Source organism: Cynocephalus volans, chromosome 18 (assembly GCF_027409185.1).
Source record: "Cynocephalus volans isolate mCynVol1 chromosome 18, mCynVol1.pri, whole genome shotgun sequence".
Classification (NCBI taxonomy): domain Eukaryota; kingdom Metazoa; phylum Chordata; class Mammalia; order Dermoptera; family Cynocephalidae; genus Cynocephalus; species Cynocephalus volans.
In genome coordinates, this window is record NC_084477.1 from 17,969,635 (window position 1) to 17,995,901 (window position 26,267).

Consider the following 26,267-nt stretch of genomic DNA (forward strand, 5'->3'; position numbering starts at 1 on the left):
CCAGGATAGAGCCAATGCTTCACAAGAACAGAGACAGTCCCGCGAGGGGAGAAGGGGAGACAGAAAAGCCGCGCTGTCGGGGCTCTGTGCCGCATGGCCCTGCGCTGCATGGGAGCACGGGACTTCCTTCCACGTCCACCCTGGAGAACCCACGTAACATTCAGATATGCCTTCAAACCTCAGAACCCAACGGATAACCCCACGGAGTTCAAGCCTGGGCCAGAAAGAATGGTGCTAGAGTGTTTGAAGTTTCTGGAAGAATTGAGTTATGCCAAATTTCAACTATAAATGTCTATTCCCCAGAATGTAAAAGAGAAAACTCAGAATTTATTCTGCTATTAACTACAAACATAGTTTGTAGATACACATTCAGGCTCACTTTGATCCCTGAAATCAAAGAAGAATTAGCGGTATTTTCTATTTTATAGAGGCCAAATCTAAAGACGCAGAACATGTAAATTGTCCCAAATTGCCAACCAGATAAGGACTAATGATATGATGTATATTTGGTGCTTGTTACTCCAACTTTGCCCGACTAAAAGATACTAAAAATTTCCTGAGACATCAAGGATAAAGTAAATCACAATGTCTCACTTTAATGTTAAAATGTAAGGAACAGCATTATTTACATAAACAAAATGTGCATATACGCACAATGGAAAATTATTCAGCCTTAAAAAGGAAAGAAATTATGATACATCCTATCACATGGGTGACCTTGAGGACATTATGCTCATTAAGAGAAGCCAGTCATAAAAGGGCAAATGCCATATGATTCCGCTTACGTGAGGTCCTGGATCAGTCAAATCATAAGAGACAGAAAGTAGAAGGCAGGGGACGCAGGGGCTGGGGCGGGACACGGGAAGCGAGTTTACTGGGGACAGAGTTTCAGTTTGAGAGGATGAAAAAGCTCTGGAGACGGAAGGTGATGTTTGCATAACATGATGAATATAGTGAGTGCTAATGAACTTGTGCCCTTGAAAATGGTTAAGATGGTAAGTTTTGTTATGTATATTTTCTACAATTAAAAAATTTTACAAAATAATCAATCGAAGACAATGAAAACAATTTAAAAAGTATATTTGGTTCACTAAAAAATGGTAATCTACACCAAAAACTGTATCTCCTGAGCAACCTTCCCAGTGTTTTAACCATCTGGGTGGACGGCTACGAAGTGCAGGGCCTGTAACGTTATGAGGCCACCGTGATCCTGGGCTTGAATTCTGCAGTGTCGGAAACAGCCCTTCTCGCTGTGACTCTCCACCCCACTTCCCAGACGCAGCTTTGGGCAGTAATTTCGTATGATCCTGATGTCCTCACAACAAGATTAACAGGCAGAGGGAATCACGTTGTTTGCTTCTAAACAAACCAGGCAGAATGAAGGAATTACTTCTCCTGCAGAATCTACGAACCATCTGTTGCTGAAAGAAGCCTTCAGTGAATGAGTGGCTGGGCTGGAGCACCTCTGCGGGAATTAAACCCTAAAGGAAAATGCATCCTCCAGGTTTCGTGTCGCTTTGATTCTATGACTGTATGTCATTCAGGCGAAACCAATTCTACCTTTGAGAAGAGAAAACTGAAAGGATGTTAAGGAGATTCAGCGTGGACAGTAGCTCCCAACCTGGTGCCCCCAGGCTGCCCTGCCAAGGATTTGGGATCGGGGGGACAGGGAAGTTGGGAAAACTGAACTAATTATTTATCAAGACAGACTGCCTGATGGATAAAAAAAATCTTTCAAATAAGATGGGGTGATCGAATGCAGAAACGTTAAAGAAGTCACGGTGCGGGGAGGCAGAAAAGGACTGAGACTGTACAGACCCTCCTGCCCTCAGGAACAGGCACCTTCTAACAACCCCACCCCTCACAATTCCCTGTGATTAACAAACACCACATTTAAATCACTTATGTGATTCTCTATTCTATTCCATTCATCTGTGTTCCTCAAACAATTGCAGATAGATCTACCCTATGACCCAGCTATCCCACTGCTGGGAATATACCCAGAGGAATGGAAATCATCATGTCAAAGGGATACCTGCACCCCAATGTTCACTGCAGCACTCTTTACAATAGCCAAGAGTTGGAACCAGCCCAAATGTCCATCATCAGATGAGTGGATACAGAAAGTGTGGTATATCTACACAATGGAATACTACTCAGCTATAAAAAAAGAATGAAATACTGCCATTTGCAACAACATGGATAGATTTAGAAAAAATTATATTAAAAAAATAAGTCAGGCACAGAAAGAGAAATATCACATGTTCTCACTTACACGTGGGAACTAAAAATAAATAAATAAATACACAAATAACCTGGGGGTGGGGAGGGAAGAAGACACAACAATCACAATTCCTTGAAGTTGTTAAGACAAGTGAACAGATACGATGTCGATGGGGGACAGGGGGCGAAGGAGGAAGAAGAATCGGTAAAGGGACATGAAAATCAACTACATTGTATATTGATAAGTTAAAATAAAAAATAAATGAATAAGTTTTATAAAAATAACAAAAAATAAAAAAATAAATCACTTATGTGAGTGAGTGAGCTGCCCTGATAAGGAAGGCTGCAGTTGTACCTACCACAGATAAGTGCACATTTAATATTTCCACTTCAGTAATTAAAATCTTCTGAACAGGGGAGATCTGCTGGCCCGGCTCCCCCTAGCTCGGCAGGTGCTGGATGGGAAGACACACAATTGCAGGCTGCTCCACAGGCCTGGACGGGGAGGAACGTCCCCAGGCAAGCCCTGCCAGCCTCCCATGGCCACAGCAGGTGCTGATAGGAGCCCCAGGTGCCACGGCCACAGGGGAAGCCCCCACACACAGCGGCCCACAGCAGCAAGTAGGGATGCCCCCGGCCCTCGAGGGGGACGGGCAGGTCTGGCCCTCCACAGGAGTCAGCGGGCAGTGGGTGTTGCTGGACTCCTCCAGGCCTGGACCGGGCCCAGAGTCGCGGCCACCACAGTCGACTGGGTCAAGCTGGTCCCTCCTGGGCCAGATGCACAATGGGTGAGAAGCGGCACATGGAGCCCAAACGGAGGAGAAACCATGGGCACGGTGCTGGGGCAGCCACTGCCACGGGACACCGAGTCTCCATCCCCTCTACAGCCAGTCAATCCCTGAGGAAGGCTGTCACCCCAGAGCCATCCACCCTCGCCTGGGAAGGGCTGAGGTCAAGAGCAGGCCCCGTCCCACCCCGCCACTCCCACGCATGTGACTGGAGGCTGCTCACATCACCCCTCTCTACCGTCAGCCTGTTCATCGATCAGAGGGGATAACAAACGTGCCTCGGGGGTTCATAAGGAGGATTAAATGAGTTAACAGGTGGAGAGCATTTGAAAGAGCGCGTGGCGCAAGGTCCACGCTTGGGGTCACTATGGACGCTCCGGCTTCTGACAGTTCGAACTCTGAGCTTTCGGCCACCTTCTGAGGGTGCGGAAACGATGCACAGTCAGCAGAAACTTGGGTTTGAGCTTTGATCTTCTCCAGGATAGCGAGAGCACGGCGCTTTCCTACGCTGGGCAGGCTGGTCTCAGCGACGCAGCTCGGTGGGGCAGGTGTCTCCGTGCATTCGTGACTTCATGATATTTCCAACTAACAGCAGCCAAGAGCATCTGCATGAGGGGTCTTCAAAAGGTTCACGGAAAGATTCGAATTGTCTTTCAACTCTAGTTTTCCACAAACTTTATGAAGTATCCCTGTATGTTTATTCCTCACTAGATGGGCCACTCCGAAGCGCCCCCAAACCACAGAAAGGACAGAACAACAGTCCCGCAGTCTGCACCCTCAGCCACATCCATGCTAACTCTCTGCTCGCAGGATGCATGAAGACCAGCCAGGTCCTGGGCTCCCGGCTCTCCCTGGTCATGGTGACCAGCTCGACCTAACAGTCCGAGATAGACAGGAGCTGTCGAGGACCAGAGCACAGCGAGCAGAGGGCCGGACTGTAAAAGCAGCAACGACCCAGTGACCATGAGCGACGCACGCCACAGCCGTGCCCAGAGCTTCACCCGTGTCCCCTCATCCCTCACCCCTCACGGGGAGCGACAGACACACCTGACACAGGTGAGGTTATCAACTGGAATCCGCTTCCTGTCCATAAAAGGCAGAGACCCCCATCTTCTGTGCAGACCCGCGGGAGGACAGGATGAAATAACACGCGAGACCACCCCCGCCGTGGCCCCAAACTGCCTGGCTCTGACTTGGTTGGTCTTTCAATAGTTCCAGTTCTACCACACGTGCTCTCTTCACGTCAGCTGTCCAGAGGTGCTGGGAAAGCTCATGCACCTAAACACCAAAGAACAAAAGTGCTACTTAACAATCAACGGAGCTAGAGATCGAGCACCTTGTCCATGTGGGCATGGCCATTCGGTGGCCCAGGATGGACTTGCCCCACTTGTCAAAGCCCTCCCGCCGCCACCCTGTGCTAGGAGAGGCAGCACGGAGCTTGGGGCTGAGCCCGCGGCCTCTTCAGGCTCACATGGGCCAGGGCAGGGCTGCAGAAAGCCAGCTGTGCACACAGGCACCTACTCCCTCACCCAGAACCACCTGTGCACAGGTGCAGTTTCACATTCCTACGTCAGCCTCAGGTGCTGATTTGAAAAAACTGCCATGTGCACAGCCCTGCGTTTGGTTTCTGGGATGTCCCCCCAGCAGACAAAACCCGTTATTATGTTCAACGACCTTGAAGTTCAAGTCCACTAGATTCTTACCAAGCTTGAAGGCTAAGAAAATGCCTCTCACAAGGAAACGCTTCATTTCACTACAAAATGAGATTACACAACCCAACATCTCTCCTTTCTTGCTTCGGCTACTGAGATACAATTTTGTGTTCCACCAAAGGAACTTCCCTGGCCCGGGGTCAGCAGCCACACTGAAAACACACAGGTGCTGGAGCCAGATGGGCCAGCTCTTTGGGTCTCAGGTTCCTGATCTATAAATGGGGTGATGATACCTACCATGCAGAATAAAGCAGAGCAACTAAACGCAGGTGGCAACACCTAGCCAGGGTCCGGCCCCCGGGAGGCGCTCAGTGCCAGCGTCCTTCCGCTTTCCCTCTATACCCTTCTATCCCTACCCCATCCCCTCTGCCTCAAAAATCATTTGGCCCTAGATGGCTTAAACTCTAATTTTATCAGCACCACACTCACCAGCCAAGCTCACCAGCTAGCCCTTAAGCCCTAATTTTAGTGCATCTGTATTTCTGTATTTCAACCTTTACAAGATACCGTACTTCACGTTTTGAAGTATCCTCGTATAGCTTTTTCTCATAGGCTGCCTCGAGTCTTTTTAGAAATGCATGCAGTGGGGCACATGACAGCCGTCACCGACATGTGGAAGGAAGTTCGGGAGGTGTTGCATAAAGGGCACGGAATCCGGAGATCAGGTCGGCAAATGTCACCCTCCAAAAATAAAACCAAAAGAACCAACAAAACGAGTGAATTCGCAATCAATGGCAATCTTCCCAGGAAACAGCTCACCTGGCTGACTCAGAAATGTGGCTGACAACGAGGCAGCAGATCTCGAGTCCCACAGAAGAACCTCACTAAAACCCCCATCAGCAAGGCCCGAGCACAAACACCCCGTGAGCACAAGGGGACCTGTCATCTAATTAAGCATAATCTGTACATCAAGAAACAGTTTTGCTGACTGATTACTAAAAAAGGTTGGAAGGAAACTCAGGTGTATCTGTCAAGGTCGAATCAGAATTCAGAAACTACACAAGCTTTTTGAACAGAGGGGCTTTCATAGAAATTGGGTATAAAGTTGTTAACTTGGTAACTAAAGTGTAAAAGGAAAATCCTAAAGGCTCAAGGAGGTGGCATCGGCAGGAAGTAGCCACCACCCCAGGACTAAGGGAGCAAGGGAAGAGAGAGTGGACTCATGGCCCCAGAAGCTGGACGAAGGGCCCTGTGGGGGACCTCTCAGGAGGGGACCCCTGGGGAGGGTAGCTGCTGGGACTTCTGAGGGGCTGGGACCATGAGGCTGGCCAGCCTCTGCTGGGAGAACTGCAGCCTGGGTTCACCTGCTGCCGCTGGGACAACCAGAGGCCACCAGAAGGACCAGGCCCCTGCTCTGCCTCCCATCTTGCCAGTCCCTCTACTGACCCCCCTGGTGGGGCCTGCCAGGAAACTACCAGCAAAGCAAACTCAGAACAGGGCATAGATGGGTTTGGAGCTGAGATAATAAAGTAATAAACTGCAAACAGGGATCTCTGAAAAATGAGTGTCCATCACTACCCTACGGAGAGAGTATTGATCCTACATACTGAAAGACCCCCAGAATGGGGAAGTCCAATCCATCAAGCCTCCAGAGGCCGGTGGAAACCAGCCTGCCCAAAGCGCAGCCACTCACCCGGCCTGCCGCGGTCTGCAGAGTACATGTGCCCCCTGGAGTGCGGGTCTTCTAAGGCAGGCACAGTCCCCACCATCGTGAAGGAACCATCGCTCCTAGCTACCAATATCTTACGATGCTGATTCACGTAAACCCCGATCCTTGGTTGACAACTCCTAGGTGAACTAATAAAATGGAATTTCCAAACCTACAATACTAAGAGTGAGACCCTAGGCCCATGGTGATTCTCTCTCTCAAAGCTCAGTCTGAAACAGCCCGACGTCTCCCTTATTTTAACCGCATGTTTGATCGCATGTGATTTACACCCTGGAAAACAGATCAGGTCTTTTGAAGAAAGTAATCATACAAGCCTCAACTATTTCTGCAAATGTGTTACACACACAATTATGCAGAGGAAGAAAACAGACAGAAATTCAACTGCCCCTTGAATAAACCTACTTACCACATTCCTGATTCTGACCGGTTCATCCTCCAGCAGAGGACTCAGCCCCATCCAGGAACATTGGGCCTCTCTGCAGCCTCACTGTGCACAATCGTGCTCTTCCTGAGACCGATAACCACAGGGACAGGGCAGCTGCTCTGCTGAGGTTCCTGCACCTGCAGCTCACACAGCATGTGCACGGGCCACAGAGAGGGAAGCCTCACGCCCCCACCAACGCCAGGTCATGCTGGAAGACAAGGCTGTGGTTATCTCCCCCAGAAGACGAGGAACTCACAGGCAGTCTGACAACTGTCAGTGTCCTCTGATCATAAAGAAGTTCCCAGCACTTCCCATCACCTGAAACACAATCCAGAAGACATCGTCTGGAACGACTTTTCCTTGGGAATTACATCCACTATGTCACAGTCACAGACACTCACATACGGGGTCAAACCTCCCCCCCCCACAAAAAAAAATCCAGAGAAACGCTAATCAGAACCACAATGAGACATCATTTCACACCCGTTAGGATGGCTACTGTCAAAGAACGGAAAATATAACAAACACTGCCAGAGATGAGCAGAAACTGGAACCCTGGTGCACTGTGGGTGGGGGACACAGGATGGTGTGGCTGCTGCGGAAAGCAGTGCACCGTGCTCTAAAAATGCTAAAAATAGAAATGCTATATGATTCAGCAATCCTACTGGGTATAAGCCAACCTGAGCTGAACACAGGGTCTAAGAGACTTGTACAGCCGTGTTCAGAGCAGCACCATCCACAGTAGCTGACAGGTGGAAGCCGCCCTAGTGTCCATCGGCGGACGGACAGATAAGCAAAATACGGTCCACACGCACGATGGAATAGTATCAGCCTTAAAAGGAGGGAAATTCTGACAGCTCCAGCAGGGGTGAATCTTGAGGACGCTGCACTGAGTCCTATAAGCCAGTCACAAAAGGACAAATACTGTGTGATTACACTTTCATGAGGTCCCCAGAGCATTCAGATTCATAGGCCAGAAGTAGAAAGGGGTTGCCAGTGGCTTGGGGAGGGGCAGTTAGTGTTTAATGGGGACAGAGTTTCACTTCTGCAAGTTGAAAAAGTTCTGGAGATGGACAGTGGTGACGATTGCATGACATTATGAATGTATTTAAATACCACACAACCATCCACTTAAAAATGGTTAAGATGGTGAATTTTGTTGTATGTATTTTACCACAATTAAAAAAACATCTGGGGAAAAAAAGGAATGAAGTACGGACACATGCTACAACATGGATGACCTCAAAAACATCATGGCAAGTGAAAGAAGCCAGACGCAGAAGGATAGACACTGTGTGGTTCCACTACGAGAGGTTCCCAGTGTCGTCACATTCCTAGAGACAGAGGGCAGAGCAGCGGGTGCCAGGGCTGGCGACGGGCAGGGGTGCAGAGTCTCAGATTTGCAAGACGAAATGTTCACAAAACTCACAACAACGTGAGTATACTTAACACTGTGGAACTGTACATGTAAAAATGGTTAAGATGGTAAATTTTATGTTTATTTATTTATTTTTTTACCACACAAAAAATGTTCAATAAAGCTAAAACATATCTGGGGGGAAAACAGATAGAATACAGAAAAAACAGAATCCAGGATTGCTCGGCTACTGAATTCCCCAGTCCACCCCCATATTCATTGAGTCCAGAGCCTGTTAGAAAAGTTGTATTTTCTTCAGTTCTAAGTGCCCTTTCAGTTTTGCTGTTCTTTGCTTTTATTGCAAACAGAAAGCTTCTGGCAGTTTCCCGAGTGACTTCTGGTGGCTGAAAGCTTCATTCCACAATCCAGTGCGTACTTCATTAAAGCCCATCAATATTTAACTCTGAATATAAAAGCAAGTGCCCAAGTCTTGCACAAGAGAAAACCAAACTCCAGCTCAGAGCTCCCGAGATGGACCACACGTTAACACTAGAGGGCCCCTGGTCTGCAGCGGTGACAACTAAGGACAGAAGCGCCAACCACGCCTGCCTACGCGGTGTTCCCAAACCGACACGGACGGCCGGGCCCAGCATTCTGATGAATTGCCTGGGATGGGACCCAGGTGTCCCCCGTGTGCAGCTAGATGAACTGCTGGGCAGCGCCGTGGGCTGGCGTGGGGGACGAAAGACAGGACAGTGAGTGTAGCCAGGAAGGCCAGTGAGACAGGCAGGGAGGAGACGAAGCAGGAACGGTCTGCGGCTCTGACCCGCCTTGGAATCCAGCTTTAACTCAGTCATGCCAGAACAAATTCCTCCCCCTGCACATATTCCATTTGTGAAACTCACTAATTCGTACCAGTCATCAGATGAGGCACCTCCTATGACACGGACACAAAGTGCGCCCAGCAGGCAGCCCCTTCCCTCTGGAGCCTGGCTGGCGCCTGCCGAGTGACAGGAGGGGCCAGGACCTGCACGGCCCCTCTGCCGGCACCTTCCCAGGTGGAAGACAGACAGACAGACAGACACACACACACATACACACACACACTGTTCACTGTCCGCCTGGGCCAGACAACGTCTCACTAAACACTTGTGACAGCTCATGCCCTAAGCCCTGGGATGATCTCCCTCCTGCAGAGGAGGTCACTGAGACGTAGGAAGGTACCCGCCCAAGGACGCACAGGTTGGTGGCAGGGCTGAGGCCTGACCCGGGCCATGGCTCCCAAGCTCACGGCAGCGAACACCACCTCCCTGCAGGGTGCACTCAGCGCAGACATTGCCACATCCACACACACAGTGGTGCCCCAGCACATCTTACCAGTGACGCGTGACTCGCTGCTCCGAGATGCCACCCAGGAGACGCAGTCTGCAAGTGGACCACCACGTCTGCAAAACTACGCCCGGCTCAGGGAGAACTCGAGGAGGAGGGACAAGAACACAAGGGGAGCAGCGTCCCCAAATGCACAGAGCAAAGGCTCGTTTGCAGCCATCCTGCTCTCGCCAATAAGAACACCCCCAAAAATGGAAGGCAGAGAAGCTGCAGCCTCCAAAGGGTGAGTGGGTCATGCTGTGCAAAGTCCTCCCACGAGGCCGGCCTCTGCCTCCTGTTCCCTGTTCCCATGACCACGCATGTCCCACTCAGCTCACGCCTGCACGGCCCTCGCTGGCTGACGGGCTGGGACCAGCACCAGCAGGGGCTCTGCTGGTTCCTGAAGACCCACCCAGCACCTCAGCCCAGAGCCCAGCAACACCCCGCCTCCATCGCCGTCACCCACCCTCCCTGTGTCTCAGTGACGTGACTCCAGCTGCCACCGCCAGGGTCCACACCATTCTGTGCCTCCACACTCCCCAAGCAACTGAGGACACAGTGTTCTCAGTGTCTCCTCCAGCACCCTGAGGATGCCACGGCCCGGATGAAAGCCGTCTCTCTGGTTCTCCACATTCCAGGAAGGTGGACAGAAATCTCTCGGCACACGGCTGGTGCACCCGGGGGCAGGGCAGCTGCCAGGCCGTCACGGATGGCAAGCCGCTCCCTCGGCAAGCAGGCCCACGTGCTCCAGGAGCGCGGACCGAGGGGTGAACGCACAGCTGCCCACCCCTGCGGGCACCAACTCATGCCCCGGGTGTCCCCAGCGCCTCACAAACATCACCCAGCTCCGTCCCATCTGTGAAACGCCCTCCACCCCCAATGTCTACACCAGAAGGCAGTGGTGAATCAACACGGCTTTCTAAGCCATCGGCCAAGGCACAGAGCATGAAAACAAACAGCCAGAGGGAACCCCAAAGATCCAGAACCTAACGAGGAAAAGGACCTCGATGCCTAATCCCGCGTCTGGCAGTGTGTCCCCTAAACAGGGAGACCGCCCCGGACCACACCAAGCTAGGTGATGTCCGAAGATCACCCTCGAAACGCAGAACTGCTTTGGGATGAAGAATTGGTGGAAGGAGGATCGATAACGGAGAACTAGAGAGGGCCAGAAGGACTGGGCCGCACGGGAGCGACTTCCACCTCCGCTCTGCTCTCCCGCTCCTCGCATCCCCTCCACCTGGCCAGGCGCGGACGAAACAGCGAAACTTCCCAACACACGCGCCTGTTCCTGTGCGGTGGAAACGCAGCACCTGCATAGAAGGCGGACGCTCACGTCTCCCTACACTCCACGTTCACGCCGCACCTGGGGAAAAGCTGGACTCACACCCAGGAAGGACGCAGACTCCCCACTAGGACCATCAGAGCAGCGAGGCCCACAGCCAAACCACGGCTGTCACCCATCGGAGACCCAGCATGCAGCTCCCAGTCTAAAGGGCAACACGACTTGGTGACCGACCCAGGCCAGCTCGCCCAGCAGGAGAACAGCCAGGGAGGGACATGAGAGCGCAGGGGCGGGGGCGCCTTGAAGCAGCATGGCCCGGTCCCTGACCAGCAGACCCCACGACCGTGAGCCCTGCTGCTGCGCCAGAAACAGAGTACGATGACACACAAAATAAGGTCCTAGATGCTTACCATGTCCCCAGTGCCTCCCTGACCTCGTGTCCCGTTAGCCAGCCTGCTCTATCAGCCAGGGACTGCATGGTTCTGTCACCCCAGCTGCCCAATCAGCACTTGGCTGTGCCGTGCACATGACCTTGTGCCTGTCAGCTGGGACGATGGCTGGGTTTAGGCTCTATGCACTGACACGTGGGCAGAGCTCTGAGACGAGGCGTCCTTTTCTGACAGCACTGCAGTCCCTTCCTGCAGTAAATAATAACAGATAACGCGGGAGAAGAGCCCACTTCATGGGGAAGAAAGCACTGGGGGATCTCTGGGGGGGAAGGGGCAGCTCCAGAAGCCGTGGGAGGAGGTGGCCGGCCGGGCAGGACTGAAGCCGGACACCCACAAAATCGCCCTCCCACCAGCTCGCGGGACCACTCCATTAATCCATCAGGCCCACGTGTCCTACGGCGGCCCTGGGAACTTCCGCCATGCTCTGAGCCATCGGAGGACCTTAGAAGCTCAACCCAAATGTGACACTTCACCTTAAGCAAAGAGACGGGGACCCTCCCCAGATCCTGGGTGACTCCACATGGCCCAAGAGAGGGAGGAAAAGCCCCCTCGCTGTCACCCTGTGTGTCCCCTCCAAGCAAGCCCCTTCCCGGGCCGGAGGAGTCTGCCGAAGCCAGTCCCAGCCGCGTGTGAGCACAAACACAAGGGACCCTCACCCCCACCTCCACCGGCTCACGAGCTGCCACCAGCCCTTCTCACGGAGGGGACACGGAGCCCAGTGTCCCACGGCTACTCGGCAGCGACAGCAAGACTGCACCCAGGCCTGCTGTGAAAGCCCAGGCTGCTAACCACTGGCCCGCCCTGCCTCCCGACCACTGTCACAGCCAAGCGTCCGGTTTTCACACAGATTATCCTTCCTTGAAATCACCACGCGTGTGTCTATTACTCCACAATCCAACTGTGACCCGTCTTAATTAGAGGTATCAGAGAAACCACACAAACCCTCTGCTGACTGGCAGGGCTGGTCCTCAGCACTCATGGGGGGCTCGTTGCAATGCCACCACTATAATCGTCTTTATCTTGTCACTTACCTACGGTTTCTAAAGCAAGCCAGAAACTGAGCTAACGAAACTCAGACCGTTTAATAAACCTCTGGAAAAGTTTTTAAATAACACACCATTTGGATAATAACAGCTGGAGACGTTGAAAAAACCAATTACCAATTAGAGTTTAAAAATATTAATTATACAGCCACACAGCTAAATACCACATCCCAGTACAATTTTTCAAAGATAAGTTACAAGAGACTAAGGGGTGAAATTGGGAAATAACCCTCTGGCAACCAAACACTGGAGGGAAGAAGGCTGTGGCTGCGGCCTCTTGCAGACCGGGACCCACCCGGCACCCACCCCAGCCCCTGGGGACCCCGACCAGCCCTCTTGCCCTCACTGGGACTCAGTTTCCCCATTTGAATAAGGAGCAAAAGGCTACAGGGTCCCTTCGTCCTCACGCTCCTTCCAAGACAGTCCACCTGTCTAGGAACAAAGGTCCCAGGCACTTTCTAGGAAACAGGCTTGTTCACCTGGAGCTGGGCAGAGGAGGCTGCCTCCTTCTGCTCAGGGCCCAGGAGCCTCCAGGGCTGTGAATGCCATGCCAGGCCATGCCACACCACATGCGCAAGAGGCACCTGCACAGCCTCCCCAGGAGCCAGGCATCAGCAACTCCCTTCCTCCCATTACCGCGAGCATTAATGAGAACAGCAGCAGGTACCACGCATACACCATGCACCACTTGAGTACTTTCCATCACTAATTGGTTGCTCACTGAACAACCTGGTGGAATAGGTAAATGGGGAAACTGAGGCACAGAAGGATTAACAGACTTTCCTGAGGCCATAGCACTACCCATCCAGGCCGTCTGGCTCCAGAGCCCAGGCCTGTGCCCCGTGTTTTGTCCTTGGCCACGTCTCAGCAGCACAAGGAAAGCTGATCCCAGAGCCGGCACGGCACCAAGAGCTCCCACACGTGAGTGTGTCCTGGGCACTTGATGTCAGACCAGAGGGCCAGGGCCAGAAACAGGAAAATAGCTTCCAAGTTTCCCAACGTGGACTGATGGAGTTGCATGGGCGACCCTCCGACACTCAGCCCTTCCCACGAGCACAAGTGCTTAGGTGGCCGCATGGTCAGCTTGGGAATGGCCCGTATCGTGCGAGGCCTGATGTCAGACCTGCCCCTGGGTCGTCGGGACTTGGGTTTCTGCAGGCAGCTCAGGCCCAGAGCACACAGCGGCCCTCTACCCAACAGCAACCTAAAATAAAAATGCACAGTGCTCGTAAGAGCTTTGCTTTAAAACAACTACAGTGCATTTGGTAATGATGTCTGTGGCTTTCCAATATGGAGTAAAACAAATACTCTCGTCAGATCATCAGAAATACCCTTCCAGGGCCAGTACAGGTGAACACCAGCACGTACCCGTCCAGCACCAGTTAGGCAGAAAAGCTCTTCAAGGTAAAACCCAGGTGCCAGGAACAAACACGGCTGTGGTAACTACAGACACCAGATTTATCCCCAGGATGGGGAACTGCACCTATAACCCTTTCCTTTCTAAAACACAACACACCCAACTCACGTCTTCCTTAGTGACCCTCAGTAGCTCCAGACGCACACAGGTATGCGGCCTCCCAGGTTATGGAAGTGCAGACAAGGCCGAGCCTCAGCAGCCCCTGCACAGGGACACCCAGGTGAGCCCCCGCCTGCCTCTGTGCGCCCCTCATGAGGCCTGGACAGCCACCACAATGCCCTTTCCATGGTGGCCGGCCTTGGCTCAGAGCTCAGACCACCCAAGAACCCAGACTGTACTCGCCTCCCGACTCCTGCACGTCAGCAGTTTCAGCGACAGCCGGGTCGATGATCACCAGCCCCGGTAATCAGCACCTTCCAGGCCTGGGGTTGCAGCTCTATGTCAGCAAGAGGGAAACCTGCTATTGGTAAATCCATGTTTCAGGGACTGCAGCTCTAAGACCAGGATAGCCCTGGTTGGCTTTTTCCAAAGCCACATTTTAGTAGTTGGAGGAACATTAAAATTCCAGACCCGACTTTGCTCTTGTATGAGCAGCAGGGCAAGCTAATGACCTTGGGACCCATCAGAAACCCTGTGTGTGGATGTGGGAAGAAAACCTGTTCCTGACATCCTTCCAGCCACACTGCAAAGCGAGATAGATGTGCAATGGTGCTACGTGCTTCAGGCACCTCAGCAATGAGTGGGACATAAATTTGAAGCACCAGGAATTATATCTTACAGGAAATATGCAGGTCCATATATCTGCCACAATCCCTGGTTCACAAATACAATGTAAAATATGAGGCTTTAGCAACAATATCCAGTTGGGGGAACAAAAAGGAATAATAATACTGATTGAAGTCTCCTACCCCAGCATCCCAAACACCCACAGCTCCCACAGGATGGTGACAACGCAGGCAAAACTGCCGAGCATGCATAAAAAACCTGGCAAAAGGCTGCACGTACAGGCGTGGCTGGCAAAGGAGAAGGTGTGGCCAGGACGCAGCAAGCTCTGCTGTGTGACAGGGTCCCTGGGGCGCTGGACAGTCTGTGCAGGTGTAAGGAGCTCACACGCCTCCACCACTGAGTCCACCAGAAGTAGCAGTTTTTAAAGAATTTAGATAACTCTTACAGAAGAAATGAGAACCAAAATAAGAAAGTTTCCCTGGTGATACAGGGGCTAAGTCTGGATCTCAGGCAACCACTGAAGCTTCCTTTGAGAACGATCATCGTGAAATATTCCTAAACTATGGAAGACGGAACAGTGACCTGCCTCTGTGCTGGCCCAATCACAAACCCATAAAGGTTTAAAGTTTTTTCCTAAAACAGTACTAGTTTTCAGCTGGTTTGTTAACTTAAGTTTGCATACATCTGTAAACTTTAAAAAAATGTTTTAAATGAAATTTTCAGAAGTACGCAAAAATAAAATCATATAATAAACGTCATGAACCCATCAGTCAACTCCAACAACACGAGTGATCGACCCTGTTCTCCCTTTGTCTGTCCCAGACACGGGATCACTGCATGTACCAATACGTCAGCGTGTCTCTCCAAAAGACACGGGTTTTTAAAAACACAACCCCAATGCCCTTATCACCACTAATCAAACAGTAGTGCGTTCATTTCATGCACTATCCAGACCTTGTTCAACTTATCCCCTATTTTTAAAAACAGACTTTCCAGAAAGGGTGGTTTGCTGAGTGACTGTAAGTGGCCTGAAGGAAGACAGAGTGTCTGCTCCTTGGCAGATCCCAGCACTTAGCACCGTCACTTGCCCCAGGACATGCAAAGGGTCCTCAAAAAGTGCACGGAAAGATTCATATTATCTTTTAATTCTACTTTTCCACTACCATCGTATGTAGAAAATGCTCAACAATGTTTCCAAATGGGTTCATGCTCATCCCTCAAAATAAAATGCAGAAGAAAGCACTTCTGTTTACATGGAGTCTGGGACAGGCACCCTCAGACGGGCAACCAGCTTCCTCTACGAGACACGGAAAAGGACAGGCCATACTGATCAATGCTGAGATGTCCTCAGTTTCCCTCCAGTTTGACATATGAATGGGTCACAATCAATGCCCTGTTAACGATGCTATGAGGAGCTGCTCCAGCACCCGCTCAAACACCCACATCTGCAGGCTGAGTGTCAGTGGCTTAGGAGAAAATCCCAGAAACAACCAGAAAGCACTCTCGATCCCCAGACACCAGATCACTGTGCGGCAGGAACGGAGGGTGAACAGGAATCAGCAGAATTCCCAGAGTCGAGAGCCGGCCAGCTCCACGCACCTGCCGAGCTGCCTCCAGGGCCCAGAACCCACGGCTCTCAGTGTTTTCACAGATTTTCTTTTAGGAGATGCTCTGTCGCCAGTGCTCTTGGTGACACAGTGGATACCTTCAAGAAAAACAGTCACAACATCTGAGTCAAAAAGCCACTCAGAGCGGTCAGACTCTGAGGAAGTTCTAGGAGCACCTGACCCAACGAATTTCACTTACGTCCTCCTTTGTGTCCACGTGCAGGAGTGACACGTGGAAAAATCGAGGTCTGCGTCTGAAAGAGCTCTTCCCACGAGCAGAAAATAAAAACGCTAACCCAGAGACCGTTCAGTCACAGTCCCGCGGACAGGGCTCTAACTTTCCTGGTGGTACGTGAAAAAATGGCGTGTTTCACAAATAATGGCATCTCAGAGTTCACGAAAAAGGTATATTCTAGACACACAGGCTAAATCCACGGTGATCACAAGGGGTACACTCGCTGCCACAGGGGAGGGGAGAGAGGACGGGAGGTGGGCCTTCTGTAGGTCACAGAGCCAAAGCTCAAGGTCAACAGGAAAGCCCTCGAGGCAGGAAGGACGGGGACCCCAGGCGGGGCCGACCAGCCCACCGTCTGAGACAGCCACTTAAATCCCCAGCGCGAGAGTCACCCACACGTACCCGGTGCTTAATTTATGGGCATCTCCACTATGCAGCCTTTAATTGCACTGGCTGCCGGGCTCTACAGTGATTTAGCTGAGCAAGGAAGACCCTTCAGTGGATCCTGTCATTTTTCTGGAGCGGCGGCCTTTTGGGAAGAAAAGAACTCACTCCCAGACTGGCGGCTGCACAGATGCAGAAACCTCAACAGCTGCCCAAGACTGAAGGCCTCCGATGCGGCCCGTTCGCTGCCACCATGCACAGGTGCCAGTTGTTCCTCCAGAATTACACTGCAGGCAGGTCGCCTGACCCCATAAAGCACCCAGTGACCCCCATAAATGCCAGGGCCTCTATTATGAGAAGCAGCTGGACGCTCTCACCTTGAGAACCAGGACAGCTACAATTTCCCACCGTCCCACCTTCCTGCATGGCTGTTGAGCAATGAGTTCACATCTCCTTTATTTCCCACAAATACTCTAGATCACAGAGCCTCAGTGTCACCCACATTGCCGAGAACCACCTCTCCTAGGCCCGGGTACCAGGCAGGTGTCTGACCCCTGGTTTCCTGCAAACATAATTCAACAGCCCCGATCACCCCCTGCCACCAAAAGAGATCACATCACAGCAGAAATCTTGTGCTGGGGCAGGAGCTCGGGGACCGTGAGGCTCTCCCCTTACATGACAAATGTGGAAAGCACTCTACGTATGTGTGACGTCCTTTGACGTCCTTTCACGGTGTGCCTGATGATGACAGCTCACCAAGCCCACGTGGCACTTCACAGGAGGCAGCTCAGGAATCAAGACACGTGGCTGTTCCCAAGCAAGTCCACGAGGTCGCTCAGCAAATCCACCTGCAGGGCCCTCGAGCAGCAGCAGCAGGTGCAGGTGGGGAGGGGTTGTGGGAGCACATGTCACCAGGGTGCATACACACACCTTGCAGGAGACCAAATGGAGGAGGCCGCACGACCAGAAAACCAAAGGCAACCACCTTGGGAAAAAAACCCAGCTCATTCACATAGCAAAACAACCCACGGGGATGTACAGAGACCCCCCAAAAGGGGCTGCACACAGCCGAAACCAGGGTCTCCCCTTGAAGCAAAGTGAGCCACGGGGTCCCCTTCCCCGAGTCTCGAATCTGCTCAGATCTCACGTTCTCAACGAGACTGTGACCACCAATTTCATACGCAGCTGCCCCTCCACCCCGATTCCCAACCCCCTACGCTGCTGGTTTTTCCATAGCACACGGCACATTTCCCACACTGTGTAATTACCTTGATCATTTTCCTTGTCTGGCTCCCCCCAAGCCAGCCCACCCCCGCTGGAAGGAAAGGCGCATGGGCACGGGGGTGTTGTGTCTGTTCAGTTGGCTGGTGTATTCCCAAACACCCGAACAGTGCCCGGCTCGCAGCAAGTGCTCAAGAAATACTCATGGAAAGAGTAAATGAGAAGGACCAGAGCCTGCTTTTGTCTCTGCTCTGGCCGGAGGGGCAGCTGGGGACCGCCGTCGTCAGGACAGCAGACACTTGAAGTGTGAGAACACCTCATGGCACACGAGGTACAAATGAAGGAAAGAGCAAAAGGGACCGACCACCACCACCATCAGAGCATCACTGCACACGCCTCTGCTCTGAGATGCCCTCCATGAATGTTCTGGCAGATCCTACAGGACAAGGCACGGCCATGCAGAGGCAGGGTCATGGGACCCCAGGGAGCAGGAGCGCGCCAGCCCCACAGCGCCGACCCACAGCTGGGGACAAACCCTGGCGGCCCGTGGGAGATCTCTCCCACCAGACAACCCTGGGTCTCTGCCCGCCAGCTCTGTGGCCTTGGGAAAGTCACTTAACCTTTCTGTGTTTCGGTTTCCCCATCAGTAAAACGGGACACGTCAAAGGGCTGTTACCAGGAGCACGAGTTAGTATCTGCAAAGCATGTACAATGTGCTGGCGCATAGTGGGTGCTGTGAAAGTCACCGTTAGTTAAAAAATTAAAACTTCCACCAATCCTCCTCAGTGGGGGTCCACCCTAGACCACGGAGAGGCAGCCCCGTTCCAAGGAGGACTAACCACAAAGGCGCAGGGAGAAGAAACAAAATCAAAATTAACAGTGACTATGGCAGTGGTTCCTAGTCATGGCCCCGGGACCCTTGGCGGTGTCTGCAGACGTTTCTGTTGTTGTTACAACGTGGCGGTGGGGGCTGGAGTGGGTGCTACTGGCATCTAGTGGGTAGAGGCCGGGGGAAGCTGTCACACATCCTGCAGTGCACAGGGCAGCCCCCACGGCAAAGAAGTGTCCAGCTCCAGTGTCAACGACACCAGGGCTGAGAAACCCTGAGCTACAGCAACCACCCACCTGGAACCCTGGTCCTGATATGGGCTTTGCAAACTCAACAACTACCCCCTGCCCTCCTGGCTGCTCCTCCTGCCTAGGAGTCGGGGACAGCAGACTGCCCTGGACAGCATCAGGTGGCCAGCAGGGGAGACTCCCTACTCCCGAGGGCAGCTCCCCAGAGGCAGGGTAGGAGGGACAGCACACCAGAGTGTGCAGCCCACACCAGGAGCCAGTGGCCCGTTTCCCACCTCCAGGCAGCCATCCCTTGGCTGCTTCTCAGTGACAGTGGCCTCAGGAAGACACGGGGCTCACGTGACTCCCAAACCTGGGAAAGCTTTCTAAATGTAAGCCCATGAGCAAGAACCTATGTGACAGTTTTTGGTTTTTTCCAAATCCAGCCCTGATGAATCACTGCTGTCTACGTTTCGACATGCTAAGACATCCAAGCCATAGAAAATGACACATGCTTCCGGGCCCGTACTACTGGACATGACTAAGTGCAGAAACTCCAAACGCTCACCCTATGTGGCAGAAGGTGAGAGCCAGGCAGGGAACCCCGGGAACGGAGCGGGGGCCCACCAGGGAAGACTGAGTACAGCCTTCAGCCTGACTCTTTCATTTCCTAGAAATAGGCTCATGGTCTACAATGGAGAAAGGAGGGAAGGCTTTCCTGCCTGGACAGGTACACCAAAGACACGTGTTCCTGGCACCTCCCCGCCTGGGGTTAATCCTTAAGATCAAGCACACGGCCAAAAATTAGGAAACCTTAGGTCAGGTTCCACTCTGAGGACACAAGGGATCACAGGTGGGCTTGTGCCAGCACAGTCAACATAACTCTCCAGGCAGGAGAGTCCCTCCCCAGGCCCCGCCTGGGCCAGAAGCCACACAGGAGGGTCTGGTGTGCGAGCACTGAGACATCCTTCCTCCTTGAGAAACCTCACCCGTAAGGCAGCCCAGAGGCAAGGATTCCCGACAGCAGGATAGAACAGGGACTTGCTCTGGCCGGAAGGTTGATCTCGCAGGTGCTGGAGGTGAGACCCAGCCTCCCTCCATCCCAGTGACACGCTGCTGCGGAAGTGACACTCGGCATGTTTAACGCCTACCATGACACAGGCACAGGCATGGGTTGAGGCCCTGAGGGGGTAGGATTCAACCCTTTAGCTGCCAGACATGGGAATGGATCCCACAGCTGGACCAGAGCGGCTAGGTGGGGGCACGTGGGGTCTGGAGGTAGTGGCACATTAACGCCGCATGCAGGAGTCACTTTTACATCTGCGTGGTGCGGCTATGCAGGGGGTGTTTCCACCTGGACGTCACCCAGCTTGGTCATCTCAGCACCAACCACAAAGAACTTCAGAGCCACCAAAACAGGGAGTAGGCTTGGCCAGGTGGGCCCCGCCACCAGGAGACGCCATGGGCTTTCCCCAGGAATACCTCGCCTCTTCCTGCGGTCTCAGCCAGGGCCTCCCGGGCAGCTTCTGCCCGTGCCTGTGACTGCCCCAGGCAGCCCCTCCCCCACCCCCTCCACCCACGGAGCCCTCGCCCCCGGATTTTCTAGAAGTCAGGCGTGACACTGAAACCAGCTTCTTTCCAAGCTGGCTTTCTTCTCCCCCCAAATCTGAGAAACGTGAGCAGCAGCAGCGAGAAATTATATGCATGTGTCCCCCCCCAATCATTTTTCTGACCACTTCCCAAAAACCTCTTCCCCTGATCCAAATAGGAGGCTTGCCATTCACTCCCCAGGAGCCTGGTGGAAAAACTGACAGAGGGCCTGAAGCCACCACAACGGCTGCACCAGCTTCCCGGGTGTCTCCGTCCCTGCCCCAGGCCTGACGGGCCTTGCGGCTGACCCCGCTCTGCACTGGGCACAGCAGCTTCTGTCCGGTTCTGCCAGAGGGCACAGGGAGGAGCTCATTGCTCTGTACTGTTCAGCAGCCTCAAGCTGCTTCCGTTACAGCTGAGCACCCGGAGGCAGCCACGACAGACTCCAGGAAATACACTTTATTTTCTTTAAAGAGAAAGTTTACGTTACCAGGCCATTTGTCAGATCCTCTGGCTCTACACTGTTTCCCCAATACTGTCCTTTCTGCCTCGATTTCACACTCATTTCAAATGCACCTTCTTTAAACTGCAAACCGATGACAAGGAGCAAAGGATCTTCCCAAAGACATGCTCACAGATCTGCTGACACCATTAGAGCACATGGCGGCTTCATGCTTGACCCCAAACCCCACACGCTTCCAGAGATCACAGCGTCCCCCTCCTGACAGGGGGAGCGGGCCTGCAGAGCCTACCTCCCCACCACAGAAAGTCCCCGCTCAGAGCCCGTCCACCAGTGACATGCCAGCTGTTCACCTGACCCCTCCCCCCCACCCGCGAGTTAGGCCCACCGCCCACTATCCTGCTGGCTGCCCACTTATAGGAACCCCAATCGGACCCCAGACCTGGGTACAGAGCGGGTACAGAGTCCAGACAACTTTCCAAAACGTCAGTCTGTAATGTATTCAAGGTTACAGAACAAGCCCCAAACAAACCAATCAGATCAGTCTTGAAGGCATGGATGAGAGATAAAAACAGACAGCAACAGTTTTACAGAAATCAGGAAGACACATAAGACTCCTGGTTCATTATATTTTCAAAGGGATACTTAGGCCTTTTTTTTTTTGGATACTGTTCATTCCGTACCTACAAAGGTAAATAAATAGCATTTAATTCTAACAGAGGCCACAAAGTAAGACTAATTATCCCCGTGGTACAGATGAGGAAACAGAGGGTCAGAGAGGCTCCATAAGTCAGTAAGGGTCACTGAGCAGAAAGAGATAGAAAGCTGGGTCTCTCTCGGGGCCAGTAAGTGGATTTGTGCCATTTCCCCTCATTTGACAGCTCCAACACGTTACTGGTGCCCTCTGATCAACCGTATTAAGAACCAACAAGTCTGCTTGGTGTTTGAAGCCCTCTACAATTTAGTCCCAGATTCTTTCTCCAATTTTTCCACCCTCATGTTCCTCTACATGAGTACCACACTCCAGCCAAGCAAGGTCCCTCATGGTTCTAAGAAGAGACCTGCCCCCCAAGCCTCCTACAAGATCCTTCCCGATGTCCCCCACCCTTGGACCCCCAGAGCAAGGGCTGCAAGGGCTCTCGGGCAGCTCAGGGGAGCACGGGGCTACTGTGGGCAGTGGAGGAGCCACTCAGCCTGGGCCGTGTCCCTCACCTCCGAGGATGAGGGGGCACAAGCTAGGGTCTTAGGCTGGGCACACTTTCAGCAGACATCAGTCTCCACGCACTGGAAAATCCTTGTCTTTCCATCCTAGACAGCCACGTTTCACCCAGAGGTAGCTTCATTCCAAAAGAAATCCCGTCCTCTTCTGCAGCTCCAACCACTGCCAATATCCCAGGGCCCAGGGGAGACTTAACATGGTTAAAATTCTAAAGCATTTAAGATGCTCAAAGGAAAGGAATCCTTGAAGTGCAAATCACCAGTTTAGGCGGAAAGAGCAAAATATTGGGGGGAGGGGGTCCATACAAATGTAAATGAAATGCAATTTTAAACAACATTATGCAGAATTGCTTCCACACACATCCTGGGCCTCAGAATCGTCCAGAGTAGTGCACAATGCCCAGGTTACTTTGTAGCACTCACTCCTGCTTAGTTTATTAAATCTGCAATCTGAGGTGAGCTGGCTTTCTGGATGCTGCCAGATGGAGAATATCAGTTTTGTGATGAGTTGTTTAGCAGGCAGGGCACACAGTACCAAGGCCGGACCCGGCTGCTGAAGCAGCAGAAATCCTAGTCAGGCTCCCCTCCGACAATCCCCAAAGCTTAATGCTGAAGCCTGGGACCCCATGAAAAACATCAGGACATGGAGAAGTTGGCTCTGGGTGCAACTAGAGCACTACCTCAAATAGCATGAAATGAGAGGAAATCTAAGTCCACTTACCCCCCAAAAACTACAGCTAGTGGATTTAAATTCTGCCTTTACCTGCATACCCTCTATCTTTTTTATGTCAATAGTTCACTAACAAACCACATTGTTTTTATTGTGAGGATGAACTAAATTTGGCGTAATTTCTAGTGTTTAAATCCACCGAAACAGAAAGAGAAGACTCTGCAGAGTTATAAGAATTCACGACAGCAGCATTCTATTCGCCCCCCTCCAAAACCGGCTCAGGGCTTCCAGGCTTTATTCCAGAACCCTCCATGCAAAGCCAATGACTCTTCTGCTGCAAGTTCAGAAGCGAACGCACTCACTTCTCGCTCCACCAACAAATCACTAAACCATTCTTAGGGCTAGGATTAAATTCTATGGTTTTCAGACAGAAAGAACAGAATCCCAAATCCCCAATTCAAGTATGACCGTTGTTCTCCCCCACTTTTTCTACATGATCTCTGTACCTTCCTTTGGCCACCAGGCCACCAGGAGACCTTGGGCTATAGTTTTTTTAACTAAGGATCACACTTCAGAGGTGTCTTTAGACTTGAACACAGACGGGCCCTTGAATCCTCCACCAGCCAAGACCCTCTGGGGGATGCTGCCAGCCTACGGGAAGCTAACAGCACACACGTGGTTTCTAATCCTGTGGACTAATGACAGTGGCCACCCAAAGAAAGAGGACTCTTGCGGGTGGTTTCTGTGCCTGGATTTCTGTGCACACTGGGCAGAACGCTTCGCCAGGTCTCGCCAGCTCACCAGGCTATGCAGGGTGGCCAAAGCACAGTCCACTGGGAAGCAGTTTTAAAAATCATTCCAGTTTAACAGGACCACAGACTCAGAGGACTGCAGGGCTTTACCCAGGGGAGGCTCCTGACTGCTGGGGAGGGGACCAGGTGGTCACATACACACACGATCTCAAAAACCCAAGCTAAGAGCACCATCTGGGCTCAGATGCCAGGCCGGGCCAGCACAGGGCATGACTGTTTTCACTCCTGCCCATCTGGATAAAGCAAACCCAGGAAATTCACCAAAAATCAAAAGTGACACGACCTCACCTGGCACCTTCACCGGCAATGAGTGACGGAAGGAAGGAGGGAGGGAAGGAAGGAGGGAAGGAGGGAAGGAGGGAAGGAGGGAAGGAGGGAAGGAGGGAGGGAAGGAGGGAAGGAGGGAAGGAGGGAAGGAGGGAAGGAAGGAGGGAAGGAGGGAAGGAGGGAAGGAGGGAAGGAAGGAAGGAAGGAGGGAAGGAAGGAAGGAAGGAGGGAAGGAGAGAAGGAAGGAAGGAAGGAGGGAAGGAGGGAAGGAGGGAAGGAAGGAGGGAAGGAGAGAAGGAAGGAGGGAAGGAAGGAAGGAAGGAGGGAAGGAAGGAGGGAAGGAGGGAAGGAGGGAAGGAGGGAAGGAGGGAAGGAAGGAGGGAAGGAGAGAAGGAAGGAGGGAAGGAAGGAGGGAAGGAAGGAGGGAAGGAAGGAAGGAAGGAGGGAAGGAGGGAGGGAAGGAGGGAGGGAGGGAGGGAAGGAAGGAGGGAAGGAGGGAAGGAAGGAAGGAAGGAAGGAGGGAAGGAGGGAAGGAGGGAAAGAGGGAAGGAAGGAGAGAGGGAAGGAGGGAAGGAGGGAAGGAGAGAAGGAAGGAGGGAAGGAAGGAGGGAAGGAAGGAAGGAAGGAAGGAAGGAGGGAAGGAAGGAAGGAGGGAAGGAGGGAAGGAAGGAAGGAAGGAAGGAGGGAAGGAGGGAAGGAAGGAAGGAAGTAGGGAAGGAAGGAAGGAAGGAAGGAGGGAAGGAAGGAGGGAAGGAAGGAAGGAAGGAAGGAAGGAGCCTCCTACAGCAGCAGGACCCCAGCCCTGGCCCTGAGGCTGTGACCTCGGGGCTGAAGTCTGGTCGCCCAGCGAGTCCCCTCGGCTTGCCCCAGGGCACCCTTCCCTTGTTCCAAGCCCACCCGCGGTCACCTCCCTTCACTCGGAATTTCCTGGGCTTGCGGTGCCACTAAACGTCACAGTCATGAGGGTTACAGGATTTTTGGAAGAGAGAGGACGCTGCTGTCACCGCCACCACCTCCGGCCGCACGCGCCAGCCCGGGGCCGACCCCTGCCTCGGCCCGGGCCATCGGGGGCGGCGGGACGAGGACGCCACCGCAGGCGGCCCACGCGGTCCCCCGGCCTCGTCACCGCCCTGCAGCGCCCGCCGGGAGCGGGACCGGGCGGGCCGGGCCCTGGGCAGCGGCGGGCGGGGGGCGCGGGGGTGGCCGCGTCCCCGCCCCCGGAGGGACAGGACCGAGACCCGGGACCCGCCGGCGGAGAGTCCTCAGGGACCCGGCGGGGCGGCGGACGCCCGCGGAGGAGGGGACAGGCAGGCCGCGCCGGGTCGCGCCCCCACCCCCACCCCGCCCCCAGCCCCGGGCCCGGCGTGCGCCCCGGCGCGGCCTCGGGGACAGGCCCGGGGGACAGGCCGCCGCCACTCACCTTCCGGCCCGCGCCCGCGGCCAGCGCGGAGCCGCCGCCCGAGCACACGTAGTAGGCGATGCCCAGCACCCAGAGCCCGGCCAGGCACAGCAGCGCCCGCGCGCGCCGCCGCATCCTCCCGCCGCCTGTGCGCCGGGCCCGGGCCGGGCGGGGACGGAGGAAGGGGCGGGCGCCGCCCGGCAGGAAGCGGCGACGCGGGGCGGGGACCGCGGGGGGCGGGGCCGGCGCGCCCCGCCCTGAGTGACAGGTGGCGGCGGCGGCCCCGGCCGGAGCCGCGCGCGGGCGCTGCGGGGACGCCTCGGTGCCCGCCGGGCGGCTGGGGGGTGTCGCCGGCAGATCGGGCAGCACAGCGGCCCTGGCGCCCGGGGACCGTCTTCCGTGTCTGCTCGGCAGAGGGGGCACCTCGAGGTGGCAACGGGGAAGGCTGGCTTCCAAAGGGACGGCTTCTGGGGACGAGCGGGGCTCGGGCAGCGCGGTGGCCGCGGTGGGGCGAAGGAGACGCGGAAGGCCCGTGCGTGTCTCGGACCTGTCCTTTTGCATCCGCCGCTTTCTCGGAGAAGGAGGGAGTCAGCCGCTGAGCACCTCCAGGGGCGCGGGAGCGCGGCCCCGTCCTGCAGCGGAATGGGGTGACCTCGGCGATGCGCCTGCAGCGCGCACCGTGCCCCGTGTCCCTGAGTGTCACCCACAGCTCGGTCCGCGGAAAGCGCTTTCAGTCCCCCAGGAGCAGAGTGGCTGCCTGAGCCCCTTCTCCACCCACATCCTCAGCAAAACAGAAGCACGGCCAGGACAGACCGACGGACAATGCCACGAACTGAACTTCAGGCTTCTTAGGTGGGAGAAAGGATAAGGCTCGGATTCCAACAGTCTCC

The 26,267-nt window shown here is 53.8% G+C and overlaps 1 protein-coding gene across 1 annotated transcript in view; it reads right to left on the reverse strand.

Annotated features, from left to right (window-relative positions):
* GALNT2 (polypeptide N-acetylgalactosaminyltransferase 2) overlaps positions 1–25,538 on the reverse strand; it is a 148,153-nt gene extending 122,615 nt beyond the window's left edge. Inside the window, exon 1 of the mRNA XM_063082798.1 lies at positions 25,399–25,538. Within this exon, the coding sequence (XP_062938868.1) occupies positions 25,399–25,512 (114 nt within the window). The 5' untranslated portion in view covers positions 25,513–25,538. The remainder of the gene's footprint in view (positions 1–25,398) is intronic.
* Positions 25,539–26,267: the final 729 nt, after the last annotated feature.